The sequence below is a fragment of the Perca flavescens genome, chromosome 15 (genome assembly GCF_004354835.1).
Source record: "Perca flavescens isolate YP-PL-M2 chromosome 15, PFLA_1.0, whole genome shotgun sequence".
Classification (NCBI taxonomy): Eukaryota; Metazoa; Chordata; class Actinopteri; order Perciformes; family Percidae; genus Perca; species Perca flavescens.
In genome coordinates, this window is record NC_041345.1 from 411,127 (window position 1) to 426,611 (window position 15,485).

The following is a 15,485-nucleotide window of genomic DNA, read 5'->3' on the forward strand; positions in this document are numbered from 1 at the left end:
GTACCGCAAGATGAAGAAGATCCTCTTCCAGGAGACAGGAGCAGAACGGCCCCGTGTCTGAGGGAGGGGATGAAGAGGAGGTGAGGAGGGTGGGAGGAAGAGGAGGGGGAGGAGGTGAGGGAGGTTAAAGAGCTGGACAACCTGCAGTACCCAAGAAGATGAAGAAGATCCTCTTCCAGGAGACGCAGCAGAACGGCCCCGTGTCTGAGGGAGGGGATGAAGAGGAGGTGAGGAGGGTGGGAGGAAGAGGAGGGGGAGGAGGTGAGGGAGGTTAAAGAGCTGGACAACCTGCAGTACCGCAAGATGAAGAAGATCCTCTTCCAGGAGACGCAGCAGAACGGCCCCGTGTCTGAGGGAGGGGATGAAGAGGAGGTGAGGAGGGTGGGAGGAAGAGGAGGGGGAGGAGGTGAGGGAGGTTAAAGAGCTGGACAACCTGCAGTACCACAAGAAGATGAAGAAGATCCTCTTCCAGGAGACGCAGCAGAACGGCCCCGTGTCTGAGGGAGGGGATGAAGAGGAGGTGAGGAGGGTGGGAGGAAGAGGAGGGGGAGGAGGTGAGGGAGGTTAAAGAGCTGGACAACCTGCAGTACCCAAGAAGAAGAAGAAGATCCTCTTCCAGGAGACGCAGCAGAACGGGAAGAGGTGTCTGAGGGAGGGGATGAAGAGGAGGTGGGGGGTGGGAGGAGGTGAGGGGGGGGGAGGGAAAGAGGAGGTGAGCAGGGGGGGGAGGAAGAGGAGGAGGGAAGATGAAGTCAGATGTATGGACTGAGGGAGTAGGAAATGAAGGGAGAAAGAGAGAAGAGGAAAATTGACAGATCCTAAGACCATAAAGAGAGGAAGAGTATAAAATGAAGGGAAATAAATCATAAAATCTGTCTCCAACAGTTTATTGATGTAGGAGCTTTTATTTTTGACATACTACATACATGTAAGTGTGTGTGTGTGTGTGTGTGTGTGTGTGTGTGTGTGTGTGTGTGTGTGTGTGTGTGTGTGTGTGTGTGTCAGGAGGTGGAGCAGTACCTGATGCGGACCGGCACAGTGAACAGCATGGAGAGCTCCCAGTCGGTGCCCAGTATGTCCATCTCAGCCAGTTCTCAGAGCAGCTCGGTCAACAGTCTGGCCGACGCATCCGACGACAGCAGCAGCGAGATGGCCATGATGCAGGAGGGCGAGCACACCGTCACCTCCAACAGCTCCATCATCCACCGACCCACGGTAAAATTATATATATATATATATATATATACATACATACATACATATTGCATGGAGAGGTTCACTCAGCTCTGAATATGTGGAACCTGATCTGTGAAATCAAACTGTTGCTTTTGCTTCATGTTTGTTATTGTTTGTAGAATAATATGAAGTTTGATACATTTAACCTTTTTATACGGCTGGGTTTCAAGAAATAGATTTTTCTCATTTGAATACTCAGATATCAATTTATAAAACTCGCCAGATGGATCTTTAAAGAGGCTCTGTTTTAAAGCAAGAGTTCACGTTAAACCAGATGATCTAAGGAATCCATGTCACGTTAAATAATGCTCCAAAGTTAGGAGACCTATCATGCTAAATAATGCTCCAAAGTTAGGAGACATATCATAATGCTCTAAAGTTAGGAGACATATCATGCTAAATAATGCTCCAAAGTTAGGACACATATCATGCTAAATAATAATCTAAAGTTGGGAGACATATCATGCTAGATAATGCTCCAAAGTTAGGAGACATATCATGCTAAATAATGCTCCAAAGTTAGGACACATAGGGAGGGAGGGAGGGAGGGAGGAACAGGTTGAAAATACTGACAATAAGCGATAAGCACTTCAGAAACACCGACAAAAACTTTGAAAGAAAGCGGGCTGTTCTGAATTGGGATCGATTATCCAGCCCAATTAGTAGAGATGGTCCGATACCATTTTTTGCTTCCCAATACCGATTCCGATACCTGAACTTGCGTATCGGCCGATACCGAGTACTGATCCGATACCAGTGTGTTATATATTTTGTTATGTTTTAACAGCTGTATACTACTATCCCTGTATGGATGTGATATGATTTCTATCTTTGTTGTCGGTCTGGCTCAGGTTAAACTCTTTGTAAAACATGAACAAACACAGAACTTTCTTTTATTCTCCAGTTTGACAGTCGGTTATAACGGAAAAAGAACCTAAATAAACTACTTTAACGTAGATTTTCTTTAGGGCTTTATTACGTGGTATCGGATCGGTGCATAAACTCCAGTACTTCCCGATACCAGAGTTTAAGGCAGTATCGGAGCCGATACCGATACTGGTATCGGACCATCTCTACCAATTAGTTTGTGTATGTTAAAGATGTCTGACCGTGGTCCTCCTCCTCAGGGTCAGGATAACATCTACGATGACCCGTACCAGCCGGAGATGGACCAGCCTCAGGCTGCCTCAGCTGAACGCCGCCGAGCCTACTACCGCAACCGGGACCACTTTGCCACCATCCGGACCGCCTCCTTGGTAAATCTTCTTTCTCTGCTGATTGGCTATCACCTGCAGGGATTCCCCCAGACGATGGTCCCGGCTGGCATTAAAGCAGAGCCCTGTAGTGTCTGTGGTATAGGAATCATAGACCCAATCACGTTATAAGTTATAAGACAGATTCCCTACATTGAAGGTCCCATATTCTGTTCATTTTAATGTTTATAAGTGTATTTAGGGTTTCTACTAGAACATATTTACATGCTTTAATGTTAAAAAAAACGTTATTATTTTTCTAAATGTACCTTTATTCTATAATTCTTTATTCCTCTGTCTGAAACGCTAAGTTTTAGCGCCTAGCTCCTTAAGCCCATCTCCTGATAAAACCCAGTCTGCTCTGATTGGTCAGAGTTTCTGGTTCTTTCGCAACTGTCACTGTTCCATTATTAATGTGACTATTATCGCCACTGTTCATCACACCCCCAACCGGCCCGTCAGACACTTCCTACCGAGAGCCTGGGTCTGTCCCAGGTTTCTTCCCAAGAGGGAGTTTTTCCTCGCCACTGTCGCACTGCTTGCTCTTGAGGGAATTACTGTGATTGTTGGAATTGTTGGGTCTTTGTAAATTATAGTGTGGTCTAGACCTACTCTATCTGTAAAGTGTCTCGAGATAACTCGTGTTATGATTTGATACTGTAAATAGTAGAGGTCGACCGATTAATCGGCCGATTTTTGGCATTTTTTAACATAATCGGCATCGGCCAATGTCCCAGTATATCAAGCCGATTATTGGCAGGCGCATCTGCGGGCAGCCTAGTGTTAAAAACATGATTAGACGACATTTTTTACAGCGCACTCAGACCAGCTGCCTCCAGCCCCTCCCCTCGTGAATTCTTGCGCTGTGTCTCGCACAGTCACTTTGTTTAACTGTAGGCCTACTAATAAAACTGTACAAAACACCGCGGCCACACCGCTGTGGAGTCTGGTTGTTACCCTTGTCCGTGACAGTCTCATCCACTAACTGAAGCTATCCGCTAACGGAGCTAACCGCTAACGGAGCTAATCGTTGTTAACACAGCCTTCAGTTCTCCGTGCCTGTATCCGTTAACTGCATCTATGGACTTGAGCATGAATAAAACCCTTAATTTTATTAAATTGGCTGGACTAGTTTTAAATTACAACTCAGAGTTGTTTGAATGACAGAAATCTGCTCAGATAAGATCCTAATGAGTGCAACAGGACATGTAACAGTAGGATCCCCAAAACACAGATACAACACTTCAACAAATGAACAATGATCTAACAAACAAGGTGAACAAGAATTGACTTTAGATAGCCCTAGTCTGATGTGATTCAACAGGAGTTAAATAGTGTTGAGATTAATAATAACATGTCACTTTCTGTGAAGCTTGCAGATTTGTATTCTCAGAAGTTTAAATGCTAAGTGCACTAAACTTTATTTTTTCATTTAAAAGTTTATTTGACAAAGTTTATTTAATATATTTTTCATACATTATTTAAACAATATACAGTATGTTTTTACATTATACAAGTGTAGATTGGTGAAGTGTTCAATAAATGTTTTTGTTGAGAAATTCTGTGTATATTAGTGTTACATTTTATCTTTCAAATAGAGGTTTAAAAACAAGCGCATATCGGCCAAATATCGGCCAAAATTAATCTGCAGCATTTATCGGCCATCTGCTGACCCTGATTTCTAAAGATCTATGGAGGAAATATTTATTCATAATTCAAATTGAAAGACCAAAGAGAAATTGAAAGTCCAAAGGGAAAACAAAGCGAGATCAAATTTTCCATTTGGCTTTTGAATTTAATATTTGGCTTTTGAATTTCAATTTAACATTGGATTTTAATTTTCATTTAATATTTGGCTTTTGAATTTCAATTTAACATTGCCTTTTCATTTGGACTTGACACATGTCAATGTAGGCGTGGCCCAAAGGCTGGTGGGAGGGTCTGAAACCAAAGGGGTGCAGAGGCCCCTTCTGAGCAGCAAGGGGAGCTTACTGCTGAGGAGCACACTGTTAAGCATCTGTCTGCAGATTCACCACTAGGCTGGCTCTGGTTTCACATGATAGAAAGTGATGATGGAGGCTAAACACAAACGACATTTCATGCTACAACCGTGAAGTTTTCATGTAGTTACTATAACTGGGCCCGTGTTAGTGAGGACTAGATTAGGACTGGATTTAAAGCTGATTCTGGTTCCCAACTTCGCCCCAGGTGTGTCTGTTTAAAACACGACTCAGACAACTTCTCTCTTTTGATGTTATATTTAATTAAGCAACAGTTGAATAAATATTTCCTCCATAAAGATCTGCATCGGCCAGAGAAAACCCATATCGGTCGACCTCTAGTAAATAGAACTGAAATTGAACTGTGCTCGGTGAGGGGAATGACTGTAACGGCACAGTAGTAGCACTTTCTACATATAGGTAGGTAGGTAGGTGGATGGATAGAGTGAGTAGTTGTGACATTATGATCTTACAGATCGGCTCATTTAAAGGCACAGTTTCTGACTTGCCTGCAGACCTAAGCCACTGGGAAGTCAAGTTAACCACACATCTAATCCCAGGAAAAGTGTGTCTTGCCTGATAGAGCAAAAGGGAGAAGGAGCTGCCATGGGCCGTTGGGCAAGGCACTGATGGAGTGCCTTCTCATGCCACCTCATTGTTGCACACATCTCGGGCCTGTTGGATGACAGAAACGCAATTACCAGAACATTAAAACACTCAAGAGACCAGGGCCATGTTCAGCCCAGACGAACACGTAGCAACACTTACATTGAACACCCTCCTTTTTATTACCGGTGGGTTTACAGACACCTCTCTGCTGATTGGCTATCACCTGGGTTTACAGACACCTCTCTGCTGATTGGCTATCACCTGGGTTTACAGACACCTCTCTGCTGATTGGCTATCACCTGGGTTTACAGACACCTCTCTGCTGATTGGCTATCACCTGGGACACAGCCACCAAACCAGAGAAAACAGAGTTCAAAGCCGCTTCACACTGTTCCGAGGGAACAGGTCATTCAACCGGGAAACCGTAGCAAAACTGTGCACGCTGTTTTGAGATTGAACGTGCCCTTGTGTTCACGTGTTCCTCCTCCAGGTGACCCGTCAGATCCAGGAACACGAGCAGGGCTCGGCGCTGCGGGAGCAGATGTCCGGCTACAAGCGTATGAGGCGGCAGCACCAGAAGCAGCTAATGGGGCTGGAGAACAAGCTGAAGGCGGAGATGGACGAGCACCAGCTGAAGCTGGACAAAGAGCTGGAGAATCAGAGGAACAGCTTCTCCACCGAGGCCGACAAGCTGGCCAAGAAGCACCAGGCCATCCTGGAGAAAGAGGTTAGTTTTAGTCCTGTCGGCTCGGAGTGAAGCATGTGCACCAGTGTGAACGGACATCTTTTAAAGCAAATGTGTATTTGAGTATGTGGATAATGATTTAAAGGGTAATATCAATATCTTTTAGTTCAAGAAAATGTAGAAGGAAAAAGAAATAGACAATATGAAGTTGCCAGATAATTTTATTTTTTTTATTATAAAATGTTTTGGTCTTCTGTCTCTCTCTTTTCTCTGTAAAACTGACTGTTAACTGACTAACTCTGTCTGTCTGTTGTCTCATCTGAGAAAGGGGCTCATCTGATCATGGATATGTAATCAAATATAGCAACTACTTTCCGGTTGTATTATAAAATGTGTGAAAGCGCTGCTGTAACGTGTTCTTCAGAGAGCCGACCTCTGACCTCGACCTGTGTTTTGCTGTCACCCTGCAGACGAAAGCTGCTCTGGCAGAAGAGAAGAAGTTCCAGCAGCACATACTGGGCCAGCAGAAGAAAGAACTGACCAGTTTACTGGAGTCCCAGAAACGCCAGTACCGCCAGCGCAAGGATCAGCTTAAAGAGGTCCGAGCCAACACATGTTCACACATCCAAATACTAACGGAGATCAGATTCCCTAAACCACAGCACACTGGTAGTTACCCTTCAGGCACACACAGTCACTTAATACCAATGTATATATTCCTTGTCAATATAATTTAGTTGTCCTGTTTTATTTTCTAATTTAAATGTTTATATATTTTCTGTGTGTAGCGTGAAGGGAGTAAAACTACTACTTCTGTGTCATATTATGACAACAAAACCCTGATCCTTTAAATAAAATGCATCTATTGCATTGACATACATGAATTATAAATTCAGCTGTGAAGGAGACACTGCCTCACACATCTGTTGAGCGTAAGCACACTGGCTGGAACGGCAGCATCCAGTGAGCACATTTATACAACGTAAGCTCAATGTACTTCACACAAAACAGTTAAAGTAGACATGAGAACGTATTTAAAGTGTAATTCTTGCCAAAATGCAGCCTAGGGTCTTTTTGTCAATGTACCCAAGTCAAACTTCAGTTTTAAAAGCATATTTAGGACGGAAGTGCTACTTATAATATTTACCGTATTTTTCGGTTTTCGGTCATATGGCCTTTTGAATGGGAGAGCTAGGGGCACTTCTATGATAGCATCAAAATAGCTATTTTTAAAACACTAAGAAGGCTCGACACAACATGAGACTTTGCTCCAAGTATCACTCCCATTTACAAGGCCATCTGACCGAAAAACGAGAATACGGTAAATCTTAAAAGTGGCGCTTGCGTCCTAAAAATGCTTTAAAACTGAATTTTGGCTCTGGTACATTCACAAAAAGACCCTAAGTACATTTTGGCGAGAGTTGCGCTTTAATGTAATGTCAATTCACATAACCCCAACATTTATTTTTGTCCGGCGGCCTTCCATCCAGATCATTTCCTGGCCCTTCAAATAAAAGAATTTGGGCACGTCTGCGCTACAGTCTCACTTTTGGTCTCTTTAACAGGAGCTCAACGAGAACCAGTTGACTCCGAAGCGGGAGAAGCAGGAGTGGCTGATCCGTCAGAAGGAGTGTCTGCAGCAGATGCAGGCGGAGGAGGAGGCCAGCCTGCTGCGGAGGCAGCGGCAGTACTACGAGCTGCAGTGCCGCCAGTACAAGAGGAAGATGCTGCTGGCTCGCCACAACCTGGAGCAGGACCTGCTCAGAGAGGTACGGCACTCCATCTTCACACTTCAAACCATGCAATTAACAAATCTAGGCTATTGCCAGGATACAGGTCTTTTTAGACCAGGGACGATGTACTTCGTGGTTACATTCTAAAGCACAAATAAATAACCATCAAACACCTTTCAGGTGATTTCTTCTCATGCATATTTATTGCAGCAGCTAGACAAGGAAGTTACTCTAATATCTAAAACATCTTTCTTTGATTTCATTAAAAGTAAAGTTAAGCTTTGCTGTTTGCTGCAAGACTCATTTTTTTAGAAAGACAAAGAGATATGCGCTCCCCGGCAGGCGCACTGAACTGCGGTCTGCAGTCAGGTGTCTCGTGCCAGAGAGAGGGAGTAAGAGCCGCGGTGCAGAGAGAATTTGAAAGAAAACTGATCTTCATATGTAACACTTGGTTTTTAAAGGCAGTTTTGCCTGTAAAACTCTGCTGCCGCTCTGCAAAAGGCCGACTAGTGAACATCTGGGCACCCACTGTCAGTGACTGTTGGAAATGAAGTGAACAGCTCTGCTGCTGTTGCAGCTGCCTGTGAATATCCTAGTTTTATAAGTTTATGGTGAAAACCCCAGCATACAGCACAGGGAGACAACATTTATGTTGCTGTTTTTTCAAAGTGTGCGGCAAACATAGGCAGCGACCTGTGACCTGTGCCCCACTGTCATTTCCAACCAATCACATAATTTGTCCCGCCCAGGTCGAATACAATAGTCTACTCTGATCAAACCCACCTGCAGACCTGGGTCCTAAAGCCGAGTAGATGAAGGAACGTTGCCCCATTCAAACACACAGTCGACCTGGGTATAACCCATCCATCTTCGTCCGCTTATCCGGTGTCGGGTCGTGGGGGGAGCAGCTCCAGCAGGGGACCCCAAACTTCCCTTTCCCGAGCAACATTAACCAGCTCCGACTGGGGGATCCCGAGGCGTTCCCAGGCCAGGTTGAAGATATAATCCCTCCACCTAGTCCTGGGTCTTCCCCGAGGCCTCCTCCCAGCTGGACCTCCCTCCACCTAGTCCTGGGTCTTCCCCGAGGCCTCCTCCCAGCTGGACCTCCCATCCACCTAGTCCTGGGTCTTCCCCGAGGCCTCCTCCCAGCTGGACCTCCCTCCACCTAGTCCTGGGTCTTCCCCGAGGCCTCCTCCCAGCTGGACCTCCCTCCACCTAGTCCTGGGTCTTCCCGAGGCCTCCTCCCAGCTGGACCTCCCTCCACCTAGTCCTGGGTCTTCCCGAGGCCTCCTCCCAGCTGGACCTCCCTCCACCTAGTCCTGGGTCTTCCCGAGGCCTCCTCCCAGCTGGACGTGCCTGGAACACCTCCCTAGGGGGCGCCCAGGGGCATCCTTACCAGATGCCCGAACCACCTCAACTGGCTCCTTTCGACGCAAAGGAGCAGCGGCTCTACTCCGAGCTCCTCACGGATGACTGAGCTTCTCACCCTATCTCTAAGGGAGACGCCAGCCACCCTCCTGAGGAAACCCATTTCAGCCGCTTGTACCCTGGATCTCGTTCTTTCGGTCATGACCCAGCCTTCATGACCATAGATGAGGGTAGGAACGAAAACTGACCGGTAGATTGAGAGCTTTGCCTTCTGGCTAAGCTCTCTTTTCGTCACAACGGTGCGATAAATTGAATGTAATACCGCACCCGCTGCGCCGATTCTCCGACCAATCTCCCGCTCCATTGTCCCCTCACTTGCAAACAAAACCCCAAGGTACTTGAACTCCTTCACTTGGGGTAAGGACTCATTCCCTACCTGGAGAAGGCATTCCATCGGTTTCCTGCTGAGAACCATGGCCTCCGATTTAGAGGTACTGATCCTCATCCCAACTGCTTCACACTCGGTTGTGAACCGATCCAGTGAGTGCTGAAGGTCGCAGGCCGATGATGCCATCAGGACCACGTCATCTGCAAAGAGCAGCGATGAGATCCCCAGCCCACCAAACTGCAACCCCTACCCACCCTGACTACGCCTCGATATCCTGTCCATAAATATTACAAACAGGATTGGTGACAAAGCGCAGCCCTGGCGGAGGCCAACCCTCACCTGAAACGAGTCCGACTTACTACCGAGAACCCGGACACAGCTCTCGCTTTGGTCGTACAGAGATTGGATGGCCCTGAGTAGAGACCCCCTCCCCCCATACTCCCGCAGCACCTCCCACAGTATCTCCCGGGGGACCCGGTCATACGCCTTCTCCAAATCCACAAAACACATGTAGACCGGTTGGGCATACTCCCAGGCTCCCTCCAGGATCCTTGCGAGAGTGAAGAGCTGGTCCCGTTGTTCCACGACCAGGACGGAATCTGCATTGTTCCTCCTGGGTATAACCCTGATTGAGCCATTGGTGTGAAAGGGGTACCAGACGTAGTCATATTTTCAGTTCCCCAGTTAGCTTTTAGCACTGACTGAATGTAGGGCCCTATGTAATCTGTCTTATAGCTTTTTTAAATTCTCAATTTTTGCGATTCTGTTATACAGAAACTATTGGGCTCTACATTAATGCTGTCATCAGTCTGTGACTAACTGGGCCCTCATTGAAAACAGACACTAGCCACCGGTCTGAACAACTCTTCTGAGGGAAACACTGGGTTGAGTTTACAGTCTTCTTCTGTCCTCTCCTTCCTCGTGTTCCTCCACCAGGACCTGAACAAGAAGCAGACCCAGAAGGATCTGGAGTGTGCCATGCTGCTGCGGCACCACGAGTCCACCCAGGAGCTGGAGTTCAGGCAGCTGGGCTCGGTGCAGCGGACCCGGGCCGACCTGATCCGAACGCAACACCAGACCGAGCTGACCAACCAGATGGAGTACAACAAGCGCCGTGAGCAAGAGCTGCGACAGAAACACACCATTGAGGTCCGTCAGCAGCCCAAGAGCCTCAAGGTATGAAGGAGACCAACTTAGGGCTGCTTGATTATGGGAAGAATCTTAATCAGGATTATTATACATGATTACTCAATGTCTTTTGGATAGATTTACATCTATTGATACATTTATTGACTTGACTTGGACTCTAGCTCAGAGACTTGACTTGGACTCTAGCTCAGAGACTTGACTTGGACTCTAGCTCAGAGACTTGTGAGCATCTGTGGTATGTACGCACAAATCACCAAGGCAAATTCCACATAGGTGTAACTTACTTTGGCAATAAACCATTTTCTGATTCTGATTGTTTCAGTCCAAGGAGCTGCAGATCAAGCGTCAGTTCCAGGAGACCTGTAAGATCCAGACGCGTCAGTACAAAGCCCTGAGAAACCACCTGCTGGAGAGCACTCCCAAATCCGACCACAAGGCCGTCCTTAAACGCCTCAAAGAGGAGCAAACACGTAAGCTGGCCATCCTGGCCGAGCAGTACGACCACTCCATCAACGACATGCTGTCCACACAGGCTGTGAGTAAGGCAAGGAAACCTGCGCGCACCTTCTACACCTGAAACCTGCACCTCCACACAGCCACCTTCTACACCTGAAACCTACACCTCCACACAGCCACCTTCTACATCTGAAACCTACACCTCCACACAGCCACCTTCTACACCTGAAACCTACACCTCCACACAGCCACCTTCTACATCTGAAACCTACACCTCCACACAGCCACCTTCTACACCTGAAACCTACACCTCCACACAGCCACCTTCTACATCTGAAACCTACACCTCCACACAGCCACCTTCTACATCTGAAACCTACACCTCCACACAGCCACCTTCTACACCTGAAACCTGCACCTCCACACAGCCACCTTCTACATCTGAAACCTACACCTCCACACAGCCACCTTCTACACCTGAAACCTGCACCTCCACACAGCCACCTTCTACATCTGAAACCTACACCTCCACACAGCCACCTTCTACACCTGAAACCTGCACCTCCACACAGCCACCTTCTACATCTGAAACCTACACCTCCACACAGCCACCTTCTACACCTGAAACCTCCACACAGCCACCTTCTACACCTGAAACCTACACCTCCACACAGCCACCTTCTACACCTGAAATCTGCACACAGCCACCTTCTACACCTGAAACCTGCACCTCCACACAGCCACCTTCTACACCTGAAACCTGCACCTCCACACAGCCACCTTCTACACCTGAAACCTACACCTCCACACAGCCACCTTCTACACCTGAAACCTGCACCTCCACACAGCCACCTTCTACACCTGAAACCTACACCTCCACACAGCCACCTTCTACACCTGAAACCTGCACCTCCACACAGCCACCTTCTACATCTGAAACCTCCACACAGCCACCTTCTACACCTGAAACCTACACCTCCACACAGCCACCGTTCAGCACATTCACACAATGACAGCAAAGGACAAACAGCATTTGGGAAAATTTAATTTGTGTAGGCGACATAAATAGATTAGTCTCACATAGCCAGACCTTACTCCACAGCGCTGCTACACTGCAGATGCATTCTGGTTATTTGCATTTCTTTTAAGCCAATCCCAATCATCTTGGGTGGCACTAAGCTTCATACTTCATTACATCTTCTGAAGAGTCCATCATGAATAAACGCTACTATTAACTGTGGTGGAGGGGGGGGCTTAGGTCATGTGAATGCTCAGACTGCGTTGTGGTCATTACTTACAATTCCTCATGGGGCCAACAGAAACTACACACTATAGCTTTATTAAAGCCGTCGCATCACCACCTCAGTTCTCTGAGCAGATCGAGCTCTTGTGATCCTAACGCTCGCCCCCGTTTGTCTGCTCCCACAGCTGCGTCTGGACGAGACCCAGGAGGCGGAGTACCAGGTGCTGAGGATGCAGCTGCAGCAGGAGCTGGAGCTGCTGAACGCCTACCAGAGCAAGATCAAGATCCACACTGACACGCAGCACGAGCGCGAGGTGAAGGACCTGGAGCAGCGGGTATCCATCCGCCGGGCACTGCTGGAGCAACGGGTAAGAGCGCCCGTCTTTAAAGGAGAACTTCGGGCAAGTTTTACGTTAATGTTGATTGCTATACGTATGAGTACTGCCGATAGCAAAAAAAAACGAGCCGAATCGGTGCTAGCAACACGGAGCTGCTGCAGCTAATGCCGAGAGCTCCCACTCAGCTAAAACGGCAGTTATGGGGGCATAAGATAAAGAGTGTCTTTGTGCCTCTTAACAGACACAAAATGCAATTAAAATGTCTGTGCAACATGAACAGGGCCCTTACATGACCACAAGATGCATTTAGCAACTTAGCCATTGTTTAAATTCACCTACCCTCTTAGCTGCTAGCTGCCATCTGGGATGAGTGGGTGTGTTCAGCCAGGCTCCGGTAATAATCATCACGCAGCAGTTCCATGTGTATTTGTAGCATATATATCCATTTTGTGTGCTGTCGTTGGTGAAGATGAGTCTCTGCAGTGGCGAATTGTGTGGTAGTTTCCTTAGCCAGGCTAGCAGCCCCGACCGGCATCCAGCTTCTACTTCCTCCCCGCCTCCCTCGCCTGCCGCACCGACAACAATCCACAGGCGCCCGCTGGTCTGGTGGAGGTCCTCCAGAGGACAGTTCATGCTTTCGCGGTGAAATTTTGAAGTTTATTCCCCCCTCAAAAATAGGTAATTGAGCATCAGAGAACCGTGCAGACATCAGTTGCACCAGAATGAGGCACCGAAATCCGGGTTGCTATTCGGTCCGGTAGATCCCAGCCGTTTAGGCACCGGTGCTGCACTACCTATCAGCTTTTCTAGTTTTATAACTCTCTACTGCTGGTTTACTGCCAGTTTGACACACCTTAGGGTGCTTTTAGACCTATAGTTCGGTAGGCTCTTTTTATTTATTTTTTTTCCATTCGGTTCAGTTTGCGTTCTTCACTTTGGCAAAAACCAAACATTGGAAACACATCACGGTCAAAATGGCCACTGGTCTTTAGTTCAGAATGAGTGAAACCCTTCTGGTCTGAGGAAGTCCTGATAGTGGGAACCAAAGCAGAACCTGTTTAAGTTACGAGTCGTTAAGTTCAGTGGATACTTATGGCGTCTTAATTTGGTTTCTCTTTATTCGGCCTTTATTAGGGATCGACCGATATGGATTTTTTTTTTTAGTGCCGATGCCGATTTATTTCCATCAGCCTTAGCCGATGACCGATACGGGCTGCCGATTTTTTTGAGCCGATATTTGGAGCCGATACTGCTTTTTCTCCCTTAATTTACAGCATAAAAATATAAACCCTGCCATATGAATCTGCTCTGTCATTTCATTAGAAAAAATAACCAAAAACAATGATCAGCGTCACTTCTGCAATCATCTTACATTCATATCACCCAGATGATGTGTGCAGTGTGCAGCGTCTCCAGCAACACAGAGCTGCCTGTGGACTCCTGTCTGGAGAAACTACCGGCGAACGCAGCAGCCGCGTATCGGCCGATACACGTAAAATCGCAAATGTCTTAATATCAATACGATATATCAGCACCACTTTAAATCTTGTGTTTACCAGAAATGTGAACAGAAGTTTCTTGGAAATGAGTAATTAAGCATGAAGCATAAATGACTAGTCGACTAAAGAAATCTTAGTCGACTAAGACCAAAACGACCGATAAGTCGACTAATCCACTAAGAGGTGGCAGCCCTACATATTCTTATTGTATAATGTCGACTAACATTTTCAGGAACACATAGTCATGGAAATTTGCCAAAAAGTCATGAAAAAGTACTGGTTAAGATCTGAACCCTGGTGGTTGTTGTTGTTGTGGTGACTCCGCCCCTAACCGTCTGACCCTCTGCCGTCAGATCGAGGAGGAGATGCTCTCGCTGCAGAACGAGCGTTCGGAGCGGATCCGGACCCTGCTGGAGCGCCAGGCCCACGAGATCGAGGCCTTCGACTCGGAGAGCATGCGGCTCGGCTTCAGCAACATGGCTCTGAGCGGCATCCCGGCCGAGGCCTTCAGCCAGGGCTACCCCACGCCCAGCCCGTCCTCGGGCTCCGCCGGCTGGCCGTCCCGGCCCGTGCCGCGGTCCGGCAGCCACTGGAGCCACAGCGTGCAGAACTCGGTGGCCACGCCCTCCTGGCGCAGCCAGGCCCACGCCGGGGGGGGCGGGGGGGGCTTCAGCCGCGCCGAGTCCATCACATCGGCACACTGCCTCGGCAGGGACGGGGAGCTGCACCAGAGCAGCCGGGGCTCCCACTCGTCCCACTCCTCCTCCTCCTCCTCCCATCACCACCAGCAGCAGCACTACCTCCCCCAGCACCACCAGCCCCCCCAGCACCACCAGCCCCCCCAGCACCACCAGCCCCCCCAGCACCAGCAGCACCACCAGAGCACGCCGCAGCTCTACCACGAGGCCCGGGAGCGAGAGCGCCCCAGGGAGTGGCTGGGTTACCCCCATCCCTCGCAGGTCCACCCCCACCACCACCACCACCACCACCTGGCCTCCCACGCCTCCTCCCAGTCCCTGGCGCTCCTGCCCCCCCCCCACCTCCTCCCCCCATCTCCCTCTCCTCGCCGGCGCCCTCCGCCTCGTCTTCCTCCTCGTCTCAGGGGGGGGGCTACGGCGGGCTGAGCGTGCGGGGCCCCCCCGGGCTCATGGCCCTCAGGAACAGCCCCCAGCCCCTCAGGAGGACGGCCTCGGGGGGGCCCGGCAGCGACGGGGGGGGGCTCAGCCGGAGCACATCGGTCACGTCTCACATCTCTAACGGCTCGCACCTCTCGTACTCATGAAACCACCTCTGATTGGTCACTCTGCTTCTTTAGAGAGAGGGAGAGCGAGAGAGGGGGAGAGGAAGGGAGAGAGGGGGAGAGAGAGAGGGGGAGAGTTTTAAAATCTTAGCATATTTTTTTAGAGGCTTCATAGAGCCGGAGCAAAGTAAATCTGTTGTTTAAAAAAAAAATGTAAGAGTACATTTTTACATTTCCTTTCCAGAAGTGTGCAGGACGTAGACGAGTTCCTGATGCACAGTAACCGAA

At 48.4% G+C, this 15,485-nt stretch overlaps 1 protein-coding gene across 1 annotated transcript in view; it reads left to right on the plus strand.

Moving 5' to 3' along the window:
- The window catches only part of taok2a (TAO kinase 2a), a 40,016-nt gene extending 24,734 nt beyond the window's left edge, over positions 1-15,282 (plus strand). The window contains 10 exon segments of the mRNA XM_028600516.1: positions 1,006-1,215; positions 2,364-2,492; positions 5,589-5,825; positions 6,254-6,382; positions 7,349-7,552; positions 10,209-10,448; positions 10,744-10,956; positions 12,306-12,488; positions 14,311-14,985; positions 14,988-15,282. Of these exon segments, the coding sequence (XP_028456317.1) occupies positions 1,006-1,215; positions 2,364-2,492; positions 5,589-5,825; positions 6,254-6,382; positions 7,349-7,552; positions 10,209-10,448; positions 10,744-10,956; positions 12,306-12,488; positions 14,311-14,985; positions 14,988-15,239 (2,472 nt within the window). The 3' untranslated portion in view covers positions 15,240-15,282.
- Positions 15,283-15,485: the final 203 nt, after the last annotated feature.